Source organism: Nyctibius grandis, chromosome 31 (genome assembly GCF_013368605.1).
Source record: "Nyctibius grandis isolate bNycGra1 chromosome 31, bNycGra1.pri, whole genome shotgun sequence".
Taxonomy (NCBI): domain Eukaryota; kingdom Metazoa; phylum Chordata; class Aves; order Nyctibiiformes; family Nyctibiidae; genus Nyctibius; species Nyctibius grandis.
In genome coordinates, this window is record NC_090688.1 from 3,195,046 (window position 1) to 3,216,792 (window position 21,747).

At 49.0% G+C, this 21,747-nt stretch overlaps 1 protein-coding gene across 9 annotated transcripts in view; it reads right to left on the bottom strand.

Annotated features, from left to right (window-relative positions):
• Positions 1–21,747, bottom strand: part of PTPRS (protein tyrosine phosphatase receptor type S) — a 156,024-nt gene that overhangs the window by 73,084 nt on the left and 61,193 nt on the right. For all 9 annotated transcript variants that reach the window (XM_068420469.1, XM_068420467.1, XM_068420468.1 and 6 more), the window contains exons 3-4: positions 6,482–6,627; positions 5,389–5,530 (exon numbers count right to left, since the gene is read on the bottom strand). In XM_068420469.1, coding sequence (XP_068276570.1) covers positions 5,389–5,530; positions 6,482–6,627 — 288 coding nt within the window. The remainder of the gene's footprint in view (positions 1–5,388; positions 5,531–6,481; positions 6,628–21,747) is intronic.

Sequence of the window (21,747 nt, forward strand, 5' to 3'; positions counted from 1 at the left end):
CCTGCCAGGGAAGTGAAACTGCCTTCATCCCCTAACTGGATTCCCTGTAATAATGCAATTACAACCTTAACTCAATCCCCACAAGACATGCACGCACATGCCCTGCCACCCTCCTCATCAATCCCCAAACACCAGCCCAAACCTGTTACACCAAATAAATAAATAAGGAATGGTTTGGATTGTGAATTCTCTTTCTAAAAGCAACTGCAAGAACAAAAGAACCAAGACGCAAGCTGAAGATGCTTCAAGGGCACATCTGGGCAGCTGCCTGCTGTTGAAAATCACGCTAGCTTACGCAGGCAAATGTTTTCACGTGTTGCACATGCCATATTAACAGAGCATCCCAAACACCTCATCTATACCTGCTCTTAGACTGAGCTGTTTGAAGGCCCCCCCCAGTGAAGAGCTGGCTCAAGGCCACTGAACAAAGTAGGGTGAGAAAGAACAGGGGAGGAGGGATGGAGGGAGGCAGGGAGAGACAAGAAGACCACTTCAGCATTCATTTATAATAAATCCTACCGGAGAACACGCTCTGTGCTGGGGGGCACACCTCGAACCAGCGCACGTGCCGACACACACACGGTCACACAGAAAAAGCAAGGGTGGCCAGCTCCAGCGAAGGGAGACACGCTGTCTCCTTGTCACTCTAGAAGGTGGCAGCTCTGGTTTTAGATAATTAGCTGTGCTGCAAATGACGATGATAAAGAAAGATAAAGCGGGTGTTGCTGCCGCCCTTTTTCCCGCAGGGTGTGCAGAGTCGTTTAATAATTTAGAGGAGAAGGAGGGTGTGAGCATGTACAGACACACTGTGTATTCGATGCAGAAAGCCACAATGAGGATGCTGCTGAAGTGAAGAAGAGGAGGAATTTTTCGCTCTTCTCTGGAGATACGCAGCCCAGCGCACGGATACTGGTTGGTCTCTAAGCAGTCAACTATCCTCACTTCAGGGTGGAAGAACCAAGAACACAGAGATGAAGCAGGCTGAGTGACACTAATTTTGAGCAGAATCAGGATCAAAATCCAGCACTCCTGAAACGTATTCCTGTTCTTTTACAAACACTTACAGCTGCCCCCTCCTGAACAGGTATCCCGGCATTATGCACCTTGTGAAATTACACCAACAAGTTCTTTCCACCACTGTGTATGTACCTGTGTCTTAGTTAACTGTTAATTCACAGCCAAAGATGATTTTAATACATGGAGGAGTCTCAGTAACATGCTTTGTCTGTTGATTCCATTTATTCTGATCTGAAAGTTTTACTATGAAAATAGTAATAGCCTAACTGTTATTAAAAATTTGCAGGCTTATAGACAATAAATACACACTTAGATATGTGGGTTGGACCCTGTAACAGTGCAGGTAATACACTGTCTTCCCTACACTAATATATCCCTCTGCACCCTCCTTATAAAGGCATCTGAGTTAAAATCGCTCTGACATTATTTGTAAGCTACAGAACTAATCTGCTTTCAACGTGGCCTGATTTTCAGGTCACTACAACAAAACCAAAACAAGTCAAGTTTGAAAAAAGACTGCCAAGAATTTTGCAAGTGGCAAGGTAACATTTCAGAGGGGCCAGCTTCTCTTTAAGATGTGCTCCTGTGGGACTCGATGCTTTCTGCTGAGCATCTAGAACTGATTTTTGTTTACCTTTTGCTGATCTAAAGCCAACAATTACAAAACCCAACAAAACAGCAGGGATCTTGCTAGAACTTTATACATGCCTGCACCAGATGTCCCCTTGGAGTAGGACACATGTGAGGAAAATTTCAGGCCAGAATTGGTAGAGAAACGTATGAACACTTCACAAAAAGAAATCAACAGGGAATCACTGGAAAAAAGAAGTTTTGAAAGTCTGTCCGTAGCAGCCTGAATCATACTCCAGTAGTAAGTACCACAGACCTCACAGGTCTAATAGCCAGTCTTCCTCAATTTCCCAGAGGGCAGTAATGGTCAGGAGAAGATAGCATTGGCCAGTATGCAGCAAGTGATGTACCAGGGCACAGTAAATTTTGTTCCACTACGTTTAACTGGACCAAACACTGTTTTTTATGGGATCATGTTGCACAGGCAACGCAGGCAGAGAGCTGCAGCAAGGCTCCCCTGTACTCTCAGCCCACTCAGCTGCTGACAGCCCAGGACAATCCCTTGCAGCATGAGAATCTCTGTCTCAGGCTACTAAAAAAGTGGAAGGAAAGTATAATCTGTATACAGGAAGCAATAATAATAAAAAATATGTTGATCTTTCCTAGGAGTGTGGAGCTTAGAGAAACTATACCAACTGGGAGCTGGGGTGCCTGTGCCAACTAGCTTCCTTTCTGCCTCGGTTATAATGAAACACAACAGCAGCTGGAGTCAACAATAACTGGAAAACGCTTCCCAAAACCACTTTCTGTCCTTTTCTTCAGGCTCTGCAGGAATTAGGTTTGCAGGCACTATGTCTAGCCAGCTGTTGAAAGAACAGCAAGTCTCCACAGCCCTATCAAAGCTCAGACCCCTTGAGAAGCAGAGCAGGGAGGACAAACAAGCCAGCCGAGCTGGTGGTAAGAGACTTTGCGTAGTTGAATGGTGTCCATCACAAGCTCTGCTTCTCAGAAGCTCCCAAAGGTTTCCTGCAGCTTCCTGTTTTTAAACGAATTCATGTGGATTTCTATCAGGGTCTGATCCATGAGTAGTCACGTGCATAAGCAAAAGGGGGTTTACTCTCAGTCCCTTCAGCAGCTGCATCTAGGAGGGAAGAATGTATTTTTTTCCCTTCTATTCATGAGACCGTCCACACTGGTGTTGAGGAAACCCTGTAACTGTTCATGCATGTGTATAGCATGAAGGTACACACACGTATGTCTAGCTGTGATCACAACAGCACGGCCAACAGGCTGCAGAATTACTACAAAGCCCGTCCTGCAGTTTGTGACAGCTGGGGCCCAGGTTTCCATATGCCACAGTACGCCAAGGTAACAGCTTCTGCAAATGACAGCTCACATTCATCCACGAGCTGCGGAGCAGCCCCCACCTTTATGCTAAGCATTAGTTCTGAAAGTGAGAAGGGAGATGGAAAGGAGGAGGAGGCCTTGCAAGGAAAGACAGAGAAAAGACAAACAGGAGAGTGGGTGAATGCAGAAGGGGGAGAAAAGAAGAGAGGAATAAGATGCCAGCATGCTAACTTTGTCATTGTGGAGATTAGTGGATTTGTGCTTGGTCCTTTTAACTTTCCCAGCACTTTAAAACGCGGATAAGGAGGAGACAATCTTTGCTGTATGAAAGCTAAGGAAAGATTACGGATGGAATAACTCCAACTGAGCAGGGAAGGGGAGGGCATGCTATAAAAACTGCTTCCTTGATGCTCTCCAACAGGCCTGCAGCTAATTTCCGCCAGATTTCATGAGCCGGGTACCCTGGCTGCTCTTGCACAGAACAGGAGTGCTTGTGCAAGCAGCACAACACAGGAGCAAAGCACACAGTAATCATGTTCTGGTGGGATCAGCAAAGTGCGTAATTAGCCAGGCAGTGGGGAGATGTAGCTCCTGTGCTGTCATCTGTCTCTCTCGCTGACATGTCTATGATGCTGATACCCGAAGGAAGAGCTGCAAAAAGACATGTACAAAGAATCTTCGTCCCTAAGGACAGTCACCGAGCTCAGCCCGTCATTTCCCATACGCTGCAGCTTTCTTGTGGTGGAGAGTGCCTTAAAAATGCTGTGAGAATCCAGGGGATTTGTGAGGGCAGCAGCTGGAGAACCACCTCTCTTGCCACTGCTCGTAGCTACACTTAAGGGGTAGAAATTTGGAATATGATTGCAGGGGCACTTCTCCCGAACTGTCACAGCTCCCAAGGAATGTATGGGAATCAGTGTGAAGAATAAGGCTCCCAGCCCTCTGGAATAACCGTAGCTACATGTACTCTTGTCATAAAGTGCTGTTCCAATCTCCTGACAGATACATCCCACCACGTACTGCTAACAGAAGGTTAAATGCCATGCCAGGCAAAGAAGCTACACAAAGACTTAAGTGCACCTACACAAATCTGTCAGGCATGACTGGACCACGGGCCCGCCTGCTCAAAGGCAGCCAGCATCCTGACAGCACAGAGCCTGCCAGGTGGGCAGCAGAAGGGATATTCCCTGCTACAAGGGGAGGTCAAGGGCTTTGCCATGTGCCCTTTATGTCTGCTCTTTATTTACTGCTGTACATTGGGGATTCGCACACAAATTTCGCTCTGCACTATTCAGGATGTGCTCACTGCCTGTTCAAACAAAAGGGTTTAAGATGCTCTTGGGAGAGAACACTGAAATGGCTGAAGAAAAAGCACCGGGCATACAGGCAGAGCTACCACTTGGCCTTAAGAGGATCACACACTGCCTGGAGCACCTAGAACTGTTGTTAGCCATGGTCACTGCAGAGATGACGGCTCTTCCTGCAAGCAGCCCTGTTCAAAAACCCATGGCTTTTCCATAGCACCTCCTGCTGATGGCTTCACCCACAACCAACACTCCCAAGCTAAACTTCCTTCAGGAGCTCTCAGGCAGTTACCCACCACACCTCTGCCAGGATCACTTGCTTTACCCTGTGGTTTGAACAGAGAACACCATGCATCTTTTCCCCTAAAATGGGTCAGTTTTAGCGAGCAGCCTAGCTTAGTGTTTCACACAGTGATTTTACAAATCTCCGGGGTAATAATGGTAAACATCCAGAGGCATCTGCAGCAATAGCATATTGTTCCCTCCCCCACATCAAGTTCAGGGAGCATATTTCAAACAGATGACATGAAGGAGGCATCCATGTAAACATCCTCTATAGTGGGGACAAGTGAAAAAAAGAACCAGAACAAAATGGAGAGAGGAACTGTTTTCTTGGAGAGTGCATGGAGCAAAGGACCATGATGGAAGATGCCCAGAAGGCCAAAATAGGTATCCTGCACAAGGGCAGAGGCTGGCATTGCTACCACGTGAAAGCCCATGCAGGTGCATAATTATCTTAACCTCAGCCCATTAAGTGATTCCTCAATGAAGAAGGTTTTCTTGGGTGTCTGGATGAATGGTGTCACATTGCTGAGGAGAATGACAGGGAGTTTCTGGTGGTACCTGGGGAAGGAATTTTTATTGGAGGGAAGGGAAGATCATGGAGTCATTGGATAATTCAGGTTGGAAGGAACCTCAGCACATCATCCAGTCAATCCTCCTAAAGCGGTCCAGTTTTAGCTTGTTTCTTACATAGCGTGGGGTAATAACAGCAAACAGATCTGACAGGTCAGAACAAACGAAAAAAGGGACTCTGTGCCTTGGCCACACATTTTTTAACAGCCTTCCCACTCATCTGAAGGAAGGGAGAAGCTGAAGGGTCCCTTCTCCCCTGTGACACTGACACACAGCAGGCAGACATGCTCTTTACCTCGGAGGACGGTGAGCTTGGCATGGACGGTGACTTCCCCATGAGCGTTCTGAGCAACACACTCGTAAATGTTCTCATCCCGGGGAGTCCGGAGGGGCTGGATCCTCAAAACAGCACCTGCACTTTCATCAAACTCAATTGTCTGGAGGATAAAGGGAAAGAGAGACAAGCACAGAGTAAGCCTCCTTGGGTTGCAAGTAGAAGGTTCTTTCCTGCTTCTAAAGGAGGCACCAGCATATATCCAAGCATGCACACTCACAAACACGCTTCAGCAGCTGTCCCACAATCCCCTACACATAACCAACATGGTCATCTCGTCTCTCCACTGACCTCAAGGTGCCAGAGAACTGCCGCATGCCAGACCCTGTCCCTGACCACTGACCCACCGAAGCTGCTATGTGCATCTCAAACGCTCTGAAAGAATGGGCCGTGGTGACAGTGTGTGTGGGGTGGGTGTTCAGAGTGATGAAGAAGGAGGAAACAGACCAAATGAAAACAAAATAAAAATGAACCCCCTCCCTGTTCCTCCATCTGCATGGGCAGCTGACACCACAAAGCTCCTCTGAGCACACAGCTGCCTGGCAGGGCTGAGTCCCACAGCAAATTCCACACGATGACCTCCTAGTCCTTGTTCCTCCACTCTCATTTCTATCTAAACAATGCCAATTGCTGGGGTTCGGCTGCCAGCAGCTGCAATGCTTACTCCTGGTTGTCCCAGGGTTAAAATAATCAGCCATGGATGGGTATGAAAGGTGCATTTACAGAGCTGAAGGAGTACCAGGTTAGTTGGGGTTTCTTAGGGAAGGAAGAAAGCAGCTTTATATTATATCCCAAGAGGGGAAAAAAAACAATAAACAAAAGAAAAAACCTCCCATAATGTAAGTGAGCCAAGTTCTCTCTTGCTTTGGAACAAATCCAGCTGTTGACATGGCCAAGAGCTTGCATTTCACTCCTCCTGCTGCTAAAACTCCTCCCCTTCCAAATCTCCCTTTATTAGCGGGTCTTAGAACAGCCAAAGAAGAGCACTAGCTGCTTTGTGTCAGTCTCTCTCTCTTATACACACACAGACAGAGATTTCAAGGACATCTCTTACCTCAAACCTCTGAGAGTTCACCTTCTTCCCTTTCTTGTTCCAGGTGACCCGTGGCTTTGGGTCTCCAGTTGCTTGGCATACGAAGGAGGCCACCCCTCCTGACACACCAATTTGGTCCACAGGTTTTTTAATGAACACAGGGGGACCTTTAAGAAAAAAAGAAGTATCATCATTGGCACAAGGAAAGACAAACTCTAATAAACACTGTTTGTAATTAATAGTAGCATTATCATCGCTATTCTGTAATGATTCCAGACGAAATTAAACCTCTTGGCCTTTTAGCAACAGTCTTTACCTCCATTTTACATATGAAGAAGCTACAGCACAAAATAGTTAAGGGCCTGATCCTACAGAGAGATTTCAATGCAATGATGTTGCAAAGCATCTTTTATTCTGAAAAGTGGACTTTTAAACTGTTTTGCACAGGGGAAATTGTCCTTGCAAAGCCCATCTAATGATCACCACCAAAAGCTGGTAGAGCTGAAAACATCAAGAAACACTGAATTGTACTCCCCAGATCATAGCAGATGAACAGAACACAAAGGAATGGGGGGGATTTATAGGAACATAGTCAAGGCAGGGGTAAAAGGTGGGAGAAGGACCATAAAATAAATGGAGCACATGAGATCTTGAGGATGATGGTGTGAAACAGGCTGATGCCAATGGCTTTAGGATATGAAACCTCCTTGGCTTGTAGCACACCTCTGTTTTGATCTGCAGATCTTTCCCCTGGCCCTCACTGGTACACTCACACAGCAACCGGCATGCCATCCTTCGGAACAGGCAAGTTGATAGGATACAGCCCAACAAACTGAAGTTGTGATCACTTCAACAATCCAGTTGTCAAGACCAAGAGCATGGCAAGCCAAGTCTGCAGTCTGCTCCCGCAGTTCCCCCTTCCCCTCTTCTCCCCCTTCTCATCGTGAGACATCTGAGAAAACCAAGGAATTCACACTGCTGAAGGAAGAAGCCAAACCTCCTCAAACTCCTCTCATAACCAGATGCTCAAAGGCGCAGTGATGCCTGAACAAACACACTCCAAGCCTGGGGTTGTGTTTTAGGTAGCCTGGACCCCAGGGAACAACCCTTGTGCTCGCAGCACCTCTCCCTCACCCCCTGCCACCGATTTCCACCCATGTCTGACTGCCTTCAAGAGCACCTCTGCAAGGAGGGGAGAGGACACTGGAATGGGCTTTCTGACCAAGGAGGGTGTCAAGGGCCTTCTGATGAGAGGAAGACAAGGCCAGGAGTGTTTGTGCAGAGCCCATATTGCCTCTATCCTCAGGGAATCCTCCTTCTGCGCTCTAACCTGTCTTCCCTGCACAGTTTCCTCTCATCTAGTTAGTTTAAAATTTATTGAAATATTTAAATCACAAGGCCACAGCTGTGTTCAAATAAAATCACTCAGATCATAAAGTTGCCGTCTGTTATTCTTGAGAAAAGTAGACGACATGACTCTGAAATGTGTATATTTATATGTACATACTCAGAGTCTATAAAACAAGATGTAAACAGCCTACCCAAGAGCTTAAGAAGAGGGCAAATGGTAGCTACAGAGAAGTCTCCACGGTCTTTTAGGGGTCGAAAGACAAAAGGAAGCATTCCCCCCTTCCCTGCCTGGTGTGGCCAGCAGTATATAAATAAAAGCTACTGAGCAAGCTCATGTGATGCAATCAAGCATTGTTTCCGTGCTGGAGGTAAATACAATTCGCTGGAGCTGTTTGCATCCCACCGAATGCTGTGTGTACAAAGCATCGGATTTATAAATATCCAAATCTATATTTAGAGGTCAGAGTCTTCTTTGCAATGTTACAGCTAAAGGTTATCAAGCAAGTCCCACCGGAGGTACCGGCACTGGGGAATCTGTCTTCCATCTGAGAAAGGCAAAACCAAAACTTTGCTTCAGGCTAAAATACAAACGCTCGCTCTGCCCACAACCTGACTGCTTTCCTCTCTGAAATATCTGAAGAGTTCGTGGAACTAAATTCTGAAGGTACAGCCAAAAACATCCAGGGCTTTTAAGAACACTCTATTGATGCAAGTTCATTTCCTAAAATGAAAGCCCCTAATAAACCTTAATGTCACATATGCATTTAAATGGGTGCAAGCAGTACGGTGAGAGCACAGCTGAGGAGAAAAATAAGGTTCTATTTCTGTCCTGAAGAAAGGGACGGTGCCCCAAAAAATAGCGAACTTGGAGTCACTGTTCAGCATCCCTTTTTGGGGACCTGTGTTGACTCAGTGTATGGTAACGGGGAAGGCGAGTTGCTCTGTGAGCACTGCTGCCCTGAGCTAACTGCAATGCTCAACTGCCTACGATAAACTCGCTCTTAGACGGCGAGAGACAAAAGAAAAGAAACCAAACAAAAATCCCTATCAAACAGTCTATCAGATTTTGCCATTCACTTGGAAAAGGGGTGAAAATCAAAGCTAAATGGTTGGTTTTACAGTTGCCCAAGCCTCTGAGCTCCAGACTTTGCTTCTTCCCCCCCCTGCCAAACCACCCGTTGCGCTCCCCACCTATGCACCCCCAGCCACCGCAGCACTTGTCACTCCAGCCCACGCCAATCGCAGAACAACCCTCTCCCCTCCGGGAAAGAGAAAGCCAGAGCTATCACAGGCAAGGTGGTGATGACACAAAGCTGAAACAAATTCCTACGTGCTGCGTAGGACTGCCACAGCTCTGCCGTGCCAGGTCCAGCTTGCAGTGAAACAGGCACTCAGAATTCAGTCTTCAGCTCTGCAAATTGCTTTGAAAGCCTCCAAAAGCAGGAACAAGGTGCCATGTGAAAGTGAAACACTACCAGCCCACTCAGCGGGGCTTACGTGTTTCCCCTCATTTGCCAAGATTGCAGGACCTCAGGTTTAAATAAATAAATGTAAGTCAGAGACAGGCTTTTCCAGATGACATACTTGCAATCCAGAAGATTTTATATCACTTCACCAACCTTCCCTCATGGAGAGTGGAGAACAAGTCAGTCTTGGAAGGACTGAGTTTGAATTCCATCTGGGTCCACTGGTCACAAGAGAGATTTCTTTTTCCTCTTTCTCTGCTTGCAAAGGAGCAGAACCTGTTTTTTTGCAGTATCAAAACAGGAATGGAAAAACCTGGAGCTTAAGAGAATTTTCCTGCTACAAGAGGCTTCCTGCGGGGTCAGGGTCTCCGGAGAGAAGGTTGAAAAGACCAGATGGCTGCTGTGTACCTGGGATTCTTCTCTACAGCTTAATGGAAAGCCATCAAGTCAAACTGAACCTTTCACTCCTGCCCACCGCCTACGCACTTCCCAAAAGCAACAGCCGGGGCAAGCAACACGCTGGATAGTTGCTGCAGACTGTAAAGAAGAGACACATACTCACCATCCATCCTGTGCTCTGTAATTGCATCCGCAAAGACGATCAGCACTGTCTGCCCTCGGACCTAACCTCTGCCACCCCTTCCAGACAGCCCTGCTCCTGCCCTGCGTCCCTGACTGCCGTCAAGGGCAGCTGATGGGACCATGCGTTCACCCTCCTGGTCACCCCTATGCAGACAACCTCCAGTTGGCTTAACGTTGCAAAGCACAGGCCTAGAGAAACACGGGCGGTGCTGGCATCTGTTCATCAGAAGGGACATGACGCACATTTGCTGCTGGGATTTTGTGAATTCTAACACAGGCTTTCAGAAGAAGCTGCCAGGTGATAAGGATGGGATCTCCTACTCATCCTCGAGACACACACACTAGAGGAGCACGGTATGACATCAGCTTACGTACAAGGGCTGCACACCAAGGCAGCTTTCCTCCCAGAAGAGGAAAATGCTGCTGCCTCACCTCTCCTTCCTTCCTTCTTTCATGTGACACCAAAGCAGAAAAAGTTCTTCAAATTCAGTCATGTAAAAAAAAGAACCCCAACATCTCCCTGCTGATGATACACAGATGACAAAACAGTTTGAGAAGCTTTCTCCACACTACCCCAGTATGGTCCAGCCACAAAATGGGAGAGAGCCTGAAAAACTGCGGGGAAAACTCACACCAGCTCAGCTAAGGCAGCTAAACAAAGCCCTGGCAGTGCCAAGGGCTGTGTAAAACCAGCATGGCAGCCGCCAGCTCTCTGCCCAGCTCTCCCGGTAGCTCCAGGGAAGACCGACCAGAGTTAGCCCGAACAGTGGGAAGGAGAGAGGCAGGTCACGGTGCGGAAATATTGACTCCCCGTGGGCTTTTCTGAGACAAAATTGATTCTCAAAGCGTTTCATGCCAGCCTGCCAGATCGATACCCCAACATCCTCCCAGCCACCTTAAGCCAAAACGCGCTGGTGCTGGCTCAGGAATAAGGGACAATTTGCGAAATGTATGGGATGGGCCCACAAGAGCAGCCTGAAGACAGGCCCCTGCCCCTCCAGCCTGGGCTGCATGAGCACATGCACACGGCCAGAACCTGGCCCACATCGTGAAACTCTTGAGGCAAAACCCTCAGCCCTGATCGGCACAGGACGAAGAGAAGACCCCACACACTTTGCTGCCAAAATGGCTGGGAGACCCAACTGCGACGTAAATTTCTCCTCCCTCCTGAGTCACAGCCTGCCAGCTTTGGGGCAGGTCCAGGGCAGAAAGCTGCTCCCACAGGGAGAGGGACAACATGTCGTCCACCATGTCCCCTTCTACCCGCTCCCCACAGGGGAGGCCTGGAGCCGCCCCCGCCACAGTTAACAGGCCTGTCTCACCCCACACGCATCAAGGAAGAGGGCAGGGGATGGTCCCTGACCATATTACTCTATTATTTGCCCCAGCTTTGGGAGGGAATGGGCAGTGTGTGTGTAAGCGGCCCCTCCGCCCCGCAGGCTCTTCCTGAGGGGGCTGCAGAGAGGCCTCTCCTCACCTCTGCCTCCTCCTGACCCCCCCCAGCTCTCTCCCCTCATCCCCAGCCCCATGGCAGGGACCTGGTGCTGATTTTAGATGGCAAAGTTCACCTCTGTGCTTAACACCCCCCCCTTCTCCAGCCCCCTCCCACCACCTCCAGGAAAGCACCTCGACAACAGACCACTTATTCTTTCCTCTGGCCCCAGCACAGAGAGCAGCGTGAGCCAGGCTGAAAGGGCCCCTCGCCCACAGTGGCAGCAATCCGCAGAGACAAAAGCAAGCCAGCTACAAAATGCATATTTTTAAAGGTTTCTGCTTCCATTTTTGGTGCCCTCAGTCCCTGCCATCAGTGCTCTGGTGCAGGCCCACGCACCGGTCCCGCTGACCCACGGCGCTGGCACGTGAAGTGCCGGCTTTCACCTCCTCCCTCCCTGGTGAATAAACACTCCCCAGGGAACAGAGGGGCTCTCGGCTGTACCCGAGACCCAGCCCACAAACTAAAGCTAAAGCAGGAGCACAGCAGGCAGGCCATTTTCATGCCGTTTGCCGGCTGACCACAGCCTTCCTAAATGCATAAGGCAGCCATCCTTTTGCCCACCATCCCCCGTCGACCTTCAACAAACGGCCCCGTGATGCTGAGCCCGACGTTTCCCTGCGGAGCTGCCCACCGTGAGAGCGCGCCCACGCTACAAGAGAGATTCAGCCAGTGACAACCTGTATCCTAGCTCAAAAACATCGAACAGATCAAAATTCATCATGTACATACACACACATACGTGCACCTCTGCCTTTCAAGAACGAAGGTAAAAGATGAGGCAATTAAGCCATTTATGGTCAATGTTATTTTGCTGTTAGCGTTAGCACACCCCAATCTGCTCTTCCAGGCTCCAGATGATTCCCATGATCAGGATTCAGATCTCTGGCTCTGATGCAAATTCGGCTGACCTTGGGCTCTCACCCTTCCCCGCACCTCAGTCGGCCGCACGCAGCGCGGAGGTGACAATCCTCATTTCTCACACCTGCCTGCCTGCCTGTCTTGGTCTAGACACTACAAGCAATTTGGAGTAAAGGATGGTCTCAGAACAGATCTGCTCAGCACTCAACACCCCAGGTGGTATTGCACACAGCTACAGCCTCTAAATACTGTAATACAAATAAAATAACCATGAAAAATCACTGGAGACAGAACTTAGAGATCTTCTTCCACATGTACTTCTTGGTGGGAGAAGATGATAAAAAGCAAAAGCCAGACGAAAGCTTTGCAATCTGCCACCAACCATGTCATGTTAGCTTGAACGGGGACATCTCTCTCCAAAATTCTCCAGTATATCACTAACTTCAAGAGCAACCAGGAAGGAATCCCGTGCTGTTCCCACTGGCATGCAAAGGGTTAAACTCCCCTCTTCTCCTCCTCTCCCTCCCCTTTGGTTTTTGGACTGAAACTTTCTGCTGATGTAGTGAAACTCCATCTCCGTTTTCCACAACTGCTGACAGGCTCACAAGCCGAGAAGGAGCACAAGGTACACCCCCAGCTACAGCCCTGCGTGGTACTGCTTTCATCTCCCCGCCTAAAAACCTCTCCAGGAATGTGAGATCTGGGTCTGGCCACGCACTGAGCGTTTGTTTGCTGGTTTAGGAAACGTGTTTTACACACATGTGCAGTTGCGGTCTGCTTACACGCAGCAGATGCATGTCCTGCAGTTGAGGGATGGGGATGGGAGTGCTGAGCAGCTGGGGACAGCCCGGGAGGCACGGCCAGAGGAGCAGAGGAACAGCTCTGTCACACCAACGAATGCGGCAGCTAAGGAGGGGAGCAGAGCGTAGAAAGGATGGGAAAATCAGTGGGAAAAGGAGAGAAGAGATCAACGGGGAAAATGCAAGAGAACTGGAGCAAGATGGAGAGGAGGGAGGTGTTCAGAGCCAGAGCGAGGAAGTGAAGATTAGATAGAGGAGACAAACCACGGAGCAGCTGAGAACAGGAGAGAGCAGCCAAATTGGAGACAGACGGAGAGTGGGGAGCAAGAATGCGATGTTTGGAACGGGAACGTATTTCAAAGCAGCATTAGGGAGTGGGGGAGATTGCAAGAGGAGTAAAGGCAAGAAAGATGGCTCCATAATTTACATTTTTCTTCATGAGAGGAGTGAGAGCTGCAAACTGGGAGCAGGACTGATGCAGGCTGTAGGGAGGGTCTCTATGGAGACACTTAACAAGATTGAAAACACCCCTTGGAAGGGTCCTGTGGAGACTCTGGTCCCCTTGAAATCCAGGGTTTTACTGACAGATTTTGCACTTTTTCTCCAAGGGCTGTTTCTCTGCGCCTCACAAATAAAATTAAAACGAGGGTTTTCTGACAGAACAAACAAACAGGGAGTGAATTATATTCCATTTCCCCGTCAATAACTTCTCCCCAACCCAGTCGTCTTATCATCATAAAAAGTCCATTAAGCAGTAATTGGGGAGGCAGCAGAACGCAGGGCTGGTCCGTGAAACAGAAGCACGCTCGCTCCCCAACTGGCCTTTTCTGGGAAGGCAGACAGGATAATTATAGGCTTCAGACAGAGACTTCCTCTTACTGTCAGCAGCTCTTGGCTCCCTTCAGGGAGATGGGACTGGCAAGGTTGGGGATAGGAGGGTATAAAAAGATCGAGGATGTTTTTTTAGAAGTGAGATACTTCCACCTTGCTCTTCCCCTGCCGCTGATCCCTGAAGCCCTAACCTGACTCAGAAAAGCTGGGCTATACACAGGTGAACACAGGCTTTTCCCGTTGGTCACGAGGGAATGTCACTTGAAAGATTACCCCCTCTCCTTTCTTGCAAGCTCCCACAGAAGGAAGGACAGCAGTGAAGGATGTGATCCAGCACAGGATTTAACACAAGCAGAAAATGGATGAGAAAGATCAAGAACTTATTTCACGCACCTTTACTGCACTGGCTGTCCCCCAACCCCAACGCCTGCTCCTCTCCGATGCCTGCCTGGCCTGCCAGCTCCCACCTTTCCCCTCAGCCAGGATAAGGCAGACGACCCTTCGTAGCTAGCACCATGCCAAGCTGTTCTTGCCATGAGGCTCGTAATTTTGGGGATCTGGCACATCCACGCAGCCTTCAGGCTCCTATTTGCAACGTACCCAGATACAGACCCTTTGGAAGAGGAGGTACGAGCCTGCAGCGGTGGAGGCAGGATGAGTCTGAGGCTACCACAGATCTATTCCTAGTTCTGACACCCAAGATGAGAAAAACCACGTTATCCTGCCTGCTGGAGGGAAAGAATAATCCTTCCTTCTGGTCTATTTAAACTGCTGGTTTTCAGGGATGGGACTGTGCCTTATCGCATGGGAACAGCAGCTAGTATGAAGTCATCCCGTTTCGGCAGGTCTTCTCCAGGCTACCATCGCACATCCATATGTATGGAAAGGATCCACCTCCCTCCATAGCGCCAACGGTATCTGTCACTGCCACAGATCAGTCCCAGCCCTTAAATTCTTCTATCAAAGACTGTGATTGAGGAAGGTGAGCTTTTTTTTTTTCAGTGGGTTTCTGTTCGTGTTTGACACCTGCCAAGAGATGCAAGGGATGGCTTCTTATCAGAAAGCTGGAATGCAGCCCTCTCCAGGCCCCAGGGCAGAAGATGCCCTCCCCTTCCAGGTGAAGGCAGTCCCTCAAGTGGCAGCTACTGGAATTAACCACAATTAACAGATCTTGTAAGGAAAGAAAACCATCATAGCATTCATAAGGAAAAAAAAACCCACACACAGAAAGCCCTCAAAACCAAACAGATCCTACCCACGCAGACAAAGAAAAATGAGAGCTGAAGGATCTTCCTGGCTCCCTGGGTGATCACATGAGAGCCAGTCTCAAGGTGATCTTTAACAGCTGAACTGAAAAAAACCTACACCATCTTTTTAGAAATTTATTCAAGCAAATCAAAACCCAGGCTAAAGATTTGTAAGTGTCGGCACTCTCAACAGCATGCTCAGAGTCATTTATGAATAAATCCACAGATTCTAACAGAGGTGAGGGAGGAAGAGGACACAGCCAAATTAATTTTACTTTATTCATTAAAAAACCCACCAAGTTCCAGCACCCAACCACTCTTTAGAGGTTGTGTGAGAGTGGGGGGGGGAATTATACTCATTAATTATGCAGAAAATGCAAAACTATCATCCTCTGAATGAGTTTAAAATAAGGAGAAACCCTTTCAGAATGGGGAGAAATTATTCCCCAAGGCAGCTGAAATTTCTCTGCAACTTCAAAGGACAATAAATTATTCAAATCGCTCGCGCCACTCCGCACGCTCTCTCACTCTCTCCCCTTCTCAATTTTATGCTCCTGAGTCAATTAAAGGTTTGGAGGACTCAGAGAAACTTTGTAGAATGCTAAACCAGTTGCAGCTCTTTCTATTTATTTTCTTTTTTAAAGCTTTGCTCTTCCTCTTGGCCTCAAAAGGAAACAGAAAGGGTTCTGTGCATCAATTAAACGAGCGGCGCTGGTTTTGACCAGCCTCGTATGAAACAGCAATGTTTCACGTCTTCAACAAGCAAGATGGGACACGCTAAAAATTCTCTACACAACGATACTGCAAAACCAGGTCAATCCGTACCCCTTCATGTCAACGGTTCAAATCATTCATTGCAATATCCCCTTTCAAAGTCTTAGCAGTAGATGTCCAAAATATATTTATAATGCTCTCTCCTGGCAACCTTCAGGTCTAGGTTAGCTGTGATCTCTTCCATAGTCACGCTGTTATCTGCTGTGCCCTTGGACGGAGCAGGCGGCTCCTCTGCCAAACCGTAACGCGACTGGTTAGCGTTTGCAGTAGGAGAACCCCAAATCAAGACTGAGACTAATTACACTGGACAACAACATGGCAAGGGAGTCCTTGCTCAAAAAAGCAAATCTAGAAAAGCAAAAGGAGGGAAGGAGGGTTGAGAAGGTGCAGTCACAGCGCGAGGACACCCCTGACTCCTGACCCAGGGCCCGGCCCGCAGCCCGTGTGAGGGTTAGCTCCGCCACTCGCAGCAGATGGCATAAAACATGACTGTTTTCATGAACTTTAACAACCCCCCAAAATTAAAGGCAGCTGCAGTGCACGGAACATCACAGCTTTCTGAGGTGGGAACTGGGACCAATTATGTTGCAAGAGAACATCCTTGACTGGAGGGGAAGAGTGGCACAGAGTAAATAAAACTGTTCTTTGGAGATTGTGCCTCACAGGCCAGCTCGAGCCCAGATTCCATCCCACGCACACTGAAGAACGACATTCCTCTGGCCGGGCGTCCTTGAAAAACACTCTGCTTTGCCTTCTAAGAACAATATTGGACTTGCCAGGCCACAGAAAGGGTGGGAATACCCTCACAGATTCCCTTTAGTGACCCAGGAGATTCGTATCTAGTTGGTCTTGAAAAGACACAACCACAGAGACCTTGCCAGAGAGATGAAAAGCTGATGTGACCCACAGTTTTGGTGACATACCAGAAAGATCCTGTCCTTCCTGGCAGTGTGTGCAAGAACCATGTGGGTGAAAAGGACACCCAAAGGGGAAAGTCACAAAGAAATAAATATTGGCTTCCTGGTAAAGCCTGACACAGAGTAAAAGCCCTACTTTTGGCATCCGGGTATGGTGAAGACGTACATTTTCTCTATCACAAATACCAGGTAAATGACATTTTCACACAAGCCTCTTGTTTACACAACAAACAGATGCTCCTTTCCCCTAACTTAGCCATCTAATGAAGCTGAGCAGCAAGAGCCTCTGGTTGGGAAAAGATCCTTCACCAGGAGACACCCATGACTGGGTCCCAAACACCCGTGGCTGCTGCTGTCCCCAGGTGCTCCTCAGCAGAGATTAATGTAATAAGCATTTGTGGTGTGGGGCACAGCTGAGACCTGGGAGGTGACAGCCCCCTCTGCCCCAAGGAGTGTCTTTCAAGAGATGATTTATTTCCTCTCCTGGTCCTATAGGAGACACAAACTTTCCAATTTGAGTTATCTAAAAAAAAAGAAAAAGACAGAGGGGAAAAAAAAAAAGATACATCACTTGATCCAGACAAGGTTTAATTTAATCAGGCACTTAAACAAGGTGACACAGAAGCTTAATTCGGTGTCCTTGAGTGGGACAACAACCAGTCCAGAACCCTCAGCAACCACAGGCTGCATCACAGCTGGCAGACAGAGAAGCCCATGGAGGAAAAGGCAATTCAGAAACAAGGCCAGCAAGGTGTCTCCTTGCCTACAAAGGCAACTGGTGCTCGGGGAATACAAGCAGCAAGTGGATCCGGGGGAGGGAAGCAGGGATCGCTGCCTTCTGGGAGGATGCAATTCAGATGCTTCCTCCTCTTGCACACCGTTAGGCTCTACTCATTGAAGGAACAACATGCAACACCAAGTAGAAACTCCACCACCTACCAACCGACCACACAACCTCCTATATGTCCCCACCTTAACTTCTGCCACCCCTCCAGCCCGCACCCACCAAGGGGAAGAAGCCTTTCTCCAGCATCGCCCCGGCTCCTCGTCCCCCAGCAGGTACACTGGTGGGGCAATTCAGCCTCACCACATTTTGACATCTTCCTTCTCTCATGACATGCTGTTGTGTTTCGTGAACCAGTCACAAGCACTTACAAATGGAGCAGCTTTCTCCCACAGTGCAGAAAGATTCGCTTCCCACTGATGTCGTCTTAACATGTCTATCAAGTTCTAAGATGGAGTCTCCTTGATTTTTACTCCCATCTTATCTGACAACTGCTGTCTTGGCCAACAACAGATCAAAGCCAGGACCTCCAGAGCTAAAAGCTGTGAGCTCTGCTGCAGAGGCTAATCCTCTGTGGATAAGAGCACAGGAGGAACCATGCAGAGGAGAGGAGTCAGATACACCTGTAAGTCGCTGTGATCTGGATCTCAGTGAGACAAGCCGTGCAGCCAGCCACCACCTCCTACACCTCACAGCGTGGAGCACACACGCCGCCTTCTTCAGCTCCCGAAATGCCGAACACGGACCTACGCGAGCTCCTCTCCCAACCCACCGTGTGTTTTCCACCCTCTCCGCGAGCCCCACGCGCGCGGTGCAGCCCTTGGTGCCATCTGCCGCCAGCCTCCGCGGAGGCACCGCGGCTCCGGGCGCGCGAGAGCCCCCCGCACGAGTTACTGCGTTCTGCAAATTAACGAGGGAGCAAGGGCAATTAAAAAGGGAAGAAAGCCAGGGTAATGCATCATAAAAGGGGCTTTATTCTTTTATTTTGTCAATTGCAATTTAGATTTAATTATTTATGGTAATACTTCAGAGTGTGCTAGTAAGCGTTCTATAATGTGATTTATAAAAGGAAGGAAACCTAAGCAATAAGTAATGCATCTGCTATTAAATCTTTGCTGGGGCGGAGAGAGCCACACACCAGCCTTCTGTGTATGCAAAGTACCAATTAGCAAAGCACTATTGTAAAACGTAAAGGTTTAATCAATGGGGAAAATCCACTTGAAAACAGCGAGCGTGCTGATTTCAGTTATAAAAATTACCACATTTCTATACAGTAAGCGGCTTTTTATCTGCAACTGAGGAGCACTTAACGCGGGCACGTCGTTCCTTCGGGTAGCAGAGGAAGGCAGGAGCACCTGACCACTGTCCTAAGCCCCAGTCAAACGCAGCACGGGCAGGAAAACATCCCGTCCAGCGACAGACAGCGAGACGAGACCGATTTTGCGTATGCACAAAATGAGATGTTTTAAGGCGCTCGCTGCAGAGGTTTTATGACTCGGGCTGGGTACACGACCGGGAAACAGCAAGGCTTGGTTCCGTGCCCAGGTACGTCAGCAGTTTGGGAAACTATTCCCCTCCCCGGACCCACATCCAGACCTCATCTGTCTGTGCTGTCTGGTTTTCTGCCGACCTGCCTTTCGGGCTGTGCAGCACGGCGTAGCTCTTGGGGAAGGCCTCCCCTACCTCGCTGCAGTAACGCCGATTAATGGTACTCGTACAACCAGCTGAATCCTTAACGAAGTGATAATACGTTCACCTTAATCACAGAATCACAGAATCAACCAGGCTGGAAGAGCCCTCTGGGATCATCGAGTCCAACCATTGCCCTGACACCACCCTGTCAACTAGACCATGGCACTAAGGGCCATGTCCAGTCTTGTCTTAAACCCCTCCAGAGATGGTGACTCCACCACCTCCCTGGGCAGCCCCTTCCAATGGCTAATGAGAGGCCATTGCAAATAATCACGGAGTTGGCAATTTCCAGTTCTATGGCTGCCCTTGACCATACAGAAGAAACAAGGAAAGTGTCCGTATGCAACCGAAGAAAAAGAGAAGAAACAGGTCTGCTTTGTACCTTTCAATTATTATCCTCTTCAGCTTCACAAGGAAGAACCAGCAGGCAGAAAGCAGTGTGGTGCTTTGGTTTTTTAATTTAAATAGCAGTTTCCTTTAAATAGAATGTTCCTGCCATAGAAAGATTTCAATCACTGACTGAGATCAATTAGCCTAGGAAACAAGGGAAGTATTTTAATGGTCCTTTGATTGCAGAGGCCGCAGCTCCTCCAGCGCTGCACTTGAAGAGGAGGCAAGTTCAAGCTTTCAGCCCCACGCTCTGCTGCAAGGGGAGCCATTCCCCCTGCGAAGCCGGGAAGGTGCTGCCCTCCGAGAGCCACGTCCTGGGGCTTTCCTACCTGTGCTGCTGGCTTCCCACTGCAGCAGGGGCACCAGCCTGGCACTGCCTGGCATCCCTCGCCCTGGGGGCTACAAGGCTTTGGCAGCCCCTCCGGTGAATTAGGGCAGGAAATCGGGTCGGCGCCGTGGCAAGCGCCAGCCAAATGGATGCCAGCCAAGGGATTACGCGAGAGGCAGTGTGACAGAGCCCAGGGCCATCTGATGGGAGAGGACATTGTCAGCGCAGAGTGACAGCTCCTCACACAGTCTCTGCCGTTGTAACAGACAAAGCTGTTTGCAGGCCTCAATGGGGAGCAGAATTCAGCAGCCCCTCCAAAACCAGGAGCAACTCATCATCACCAGGCAGATAGCAACGGCCTCAGAGCAAGGCAAACAACTGGCACATAACGGGGAGCATCCCCAAGGGCAGACAGGTCGGGGAGATGCTGACACACTCTATAGGTTAGGAGAAGAGACAATGCCTGGCCCGACTTCAGCTGCACATCAAGCAGGTAAGAGCAGCCCCGCTCGGACATCGAGTCCCACAACCTGCAAAGTTCCCGTATGTGCATCTGTGAGCAGCAAAAGGAAAAAAAAAAAAAGCACAAAACCTCACAGTTCAGGATCCAAGGACACTGCAGAACTACAGGAGAGAGAAACTTGGCTGCTAGCAGCAAGGTGTCTGCTGTGCAGTGACAGATTTCAGCAGGGCTTGGGCCACGCAAGTGGTGCCTTCTGTGCCTGAGCAGCATCAGCCCTCCCTGAGGGCATATTTCCACCAAAAGTGCTTCGTAGCAGTCAGACAGCATGTGGGATCTCCCAGCTCTGCTGGAATCTCTCAGCAAATCTCACCCCACAGAAGACAGGGACAGACAAGATGCTCGTTTCTGCCCAGGAAAACCAAAACCACAGAAAAACTGAAGTCACACAGCCATGATTTTGAGAAGCCCTGATTCTGCAGAGCACCCACTCCCAGCAGTGAGCACACAGCGCTTGGTGTACACTTAAAAGAAAAAAGGACCCCAGCTTTCACAGGCACTCAAACATCACAGTAGATGAATCAGATGAATCAGGGCTTTACTCATACAGAGAGGCACTTGCACACACATGAACTCTCCATCTGCGCCTGCAAAGCTGCATCGCTTGCTTTGAAAACAAGAGGATCAAGCAACTTGGCCAGGAGTGTTACAGCAAACCAGCGGCAGGAGCGGGACCCTGGAGCCCTGACACTGGATTTGCCACTGTAAGTGTCCCCTCCTCTCCTGACTCTCTTGCACAGAGCCAGGAGCCAATGCAGGCAGCAGCCTGCCTACCACCAGTGCCCACTTTCACAAGCCAACAAGGCCACCTGAGCCCAGGGGGAGCCCAGCAGCTAGCTTTAACCATCCTGGGTGCTCATAAAGAACCTACAAGAGCGTCAGCTGCAACATCCATGTAGGACCCTGGATAAATACTTGGGCAAAAGGCTCGTGCCTCGTTCCTTGCTGCCAAACACCGCACTGTTCCTGCTACTCAAGACAGGCAGCTCAAACCAAAGCCTGGGTACGTCTTTACAAACACCAGCGGCACCGGCTGAGGTACAGACTGAGCTACAGCTACACACCAAAAAAGTGGCCCTATAGTAAACTTCCCAGAGCCCAGCTCACTTCCCGGGCTTCTTAAATGAAAAAGAACAAAAGGAAACATTATCTTCCTGCATGTGAACGTTTCTCCCTGCAAAGAGGGGCTAAGCACGAACCAAACAAAACTCAGGAGCGAGGCAAGGGCAAATATATCCCCCCTCACCTACTGC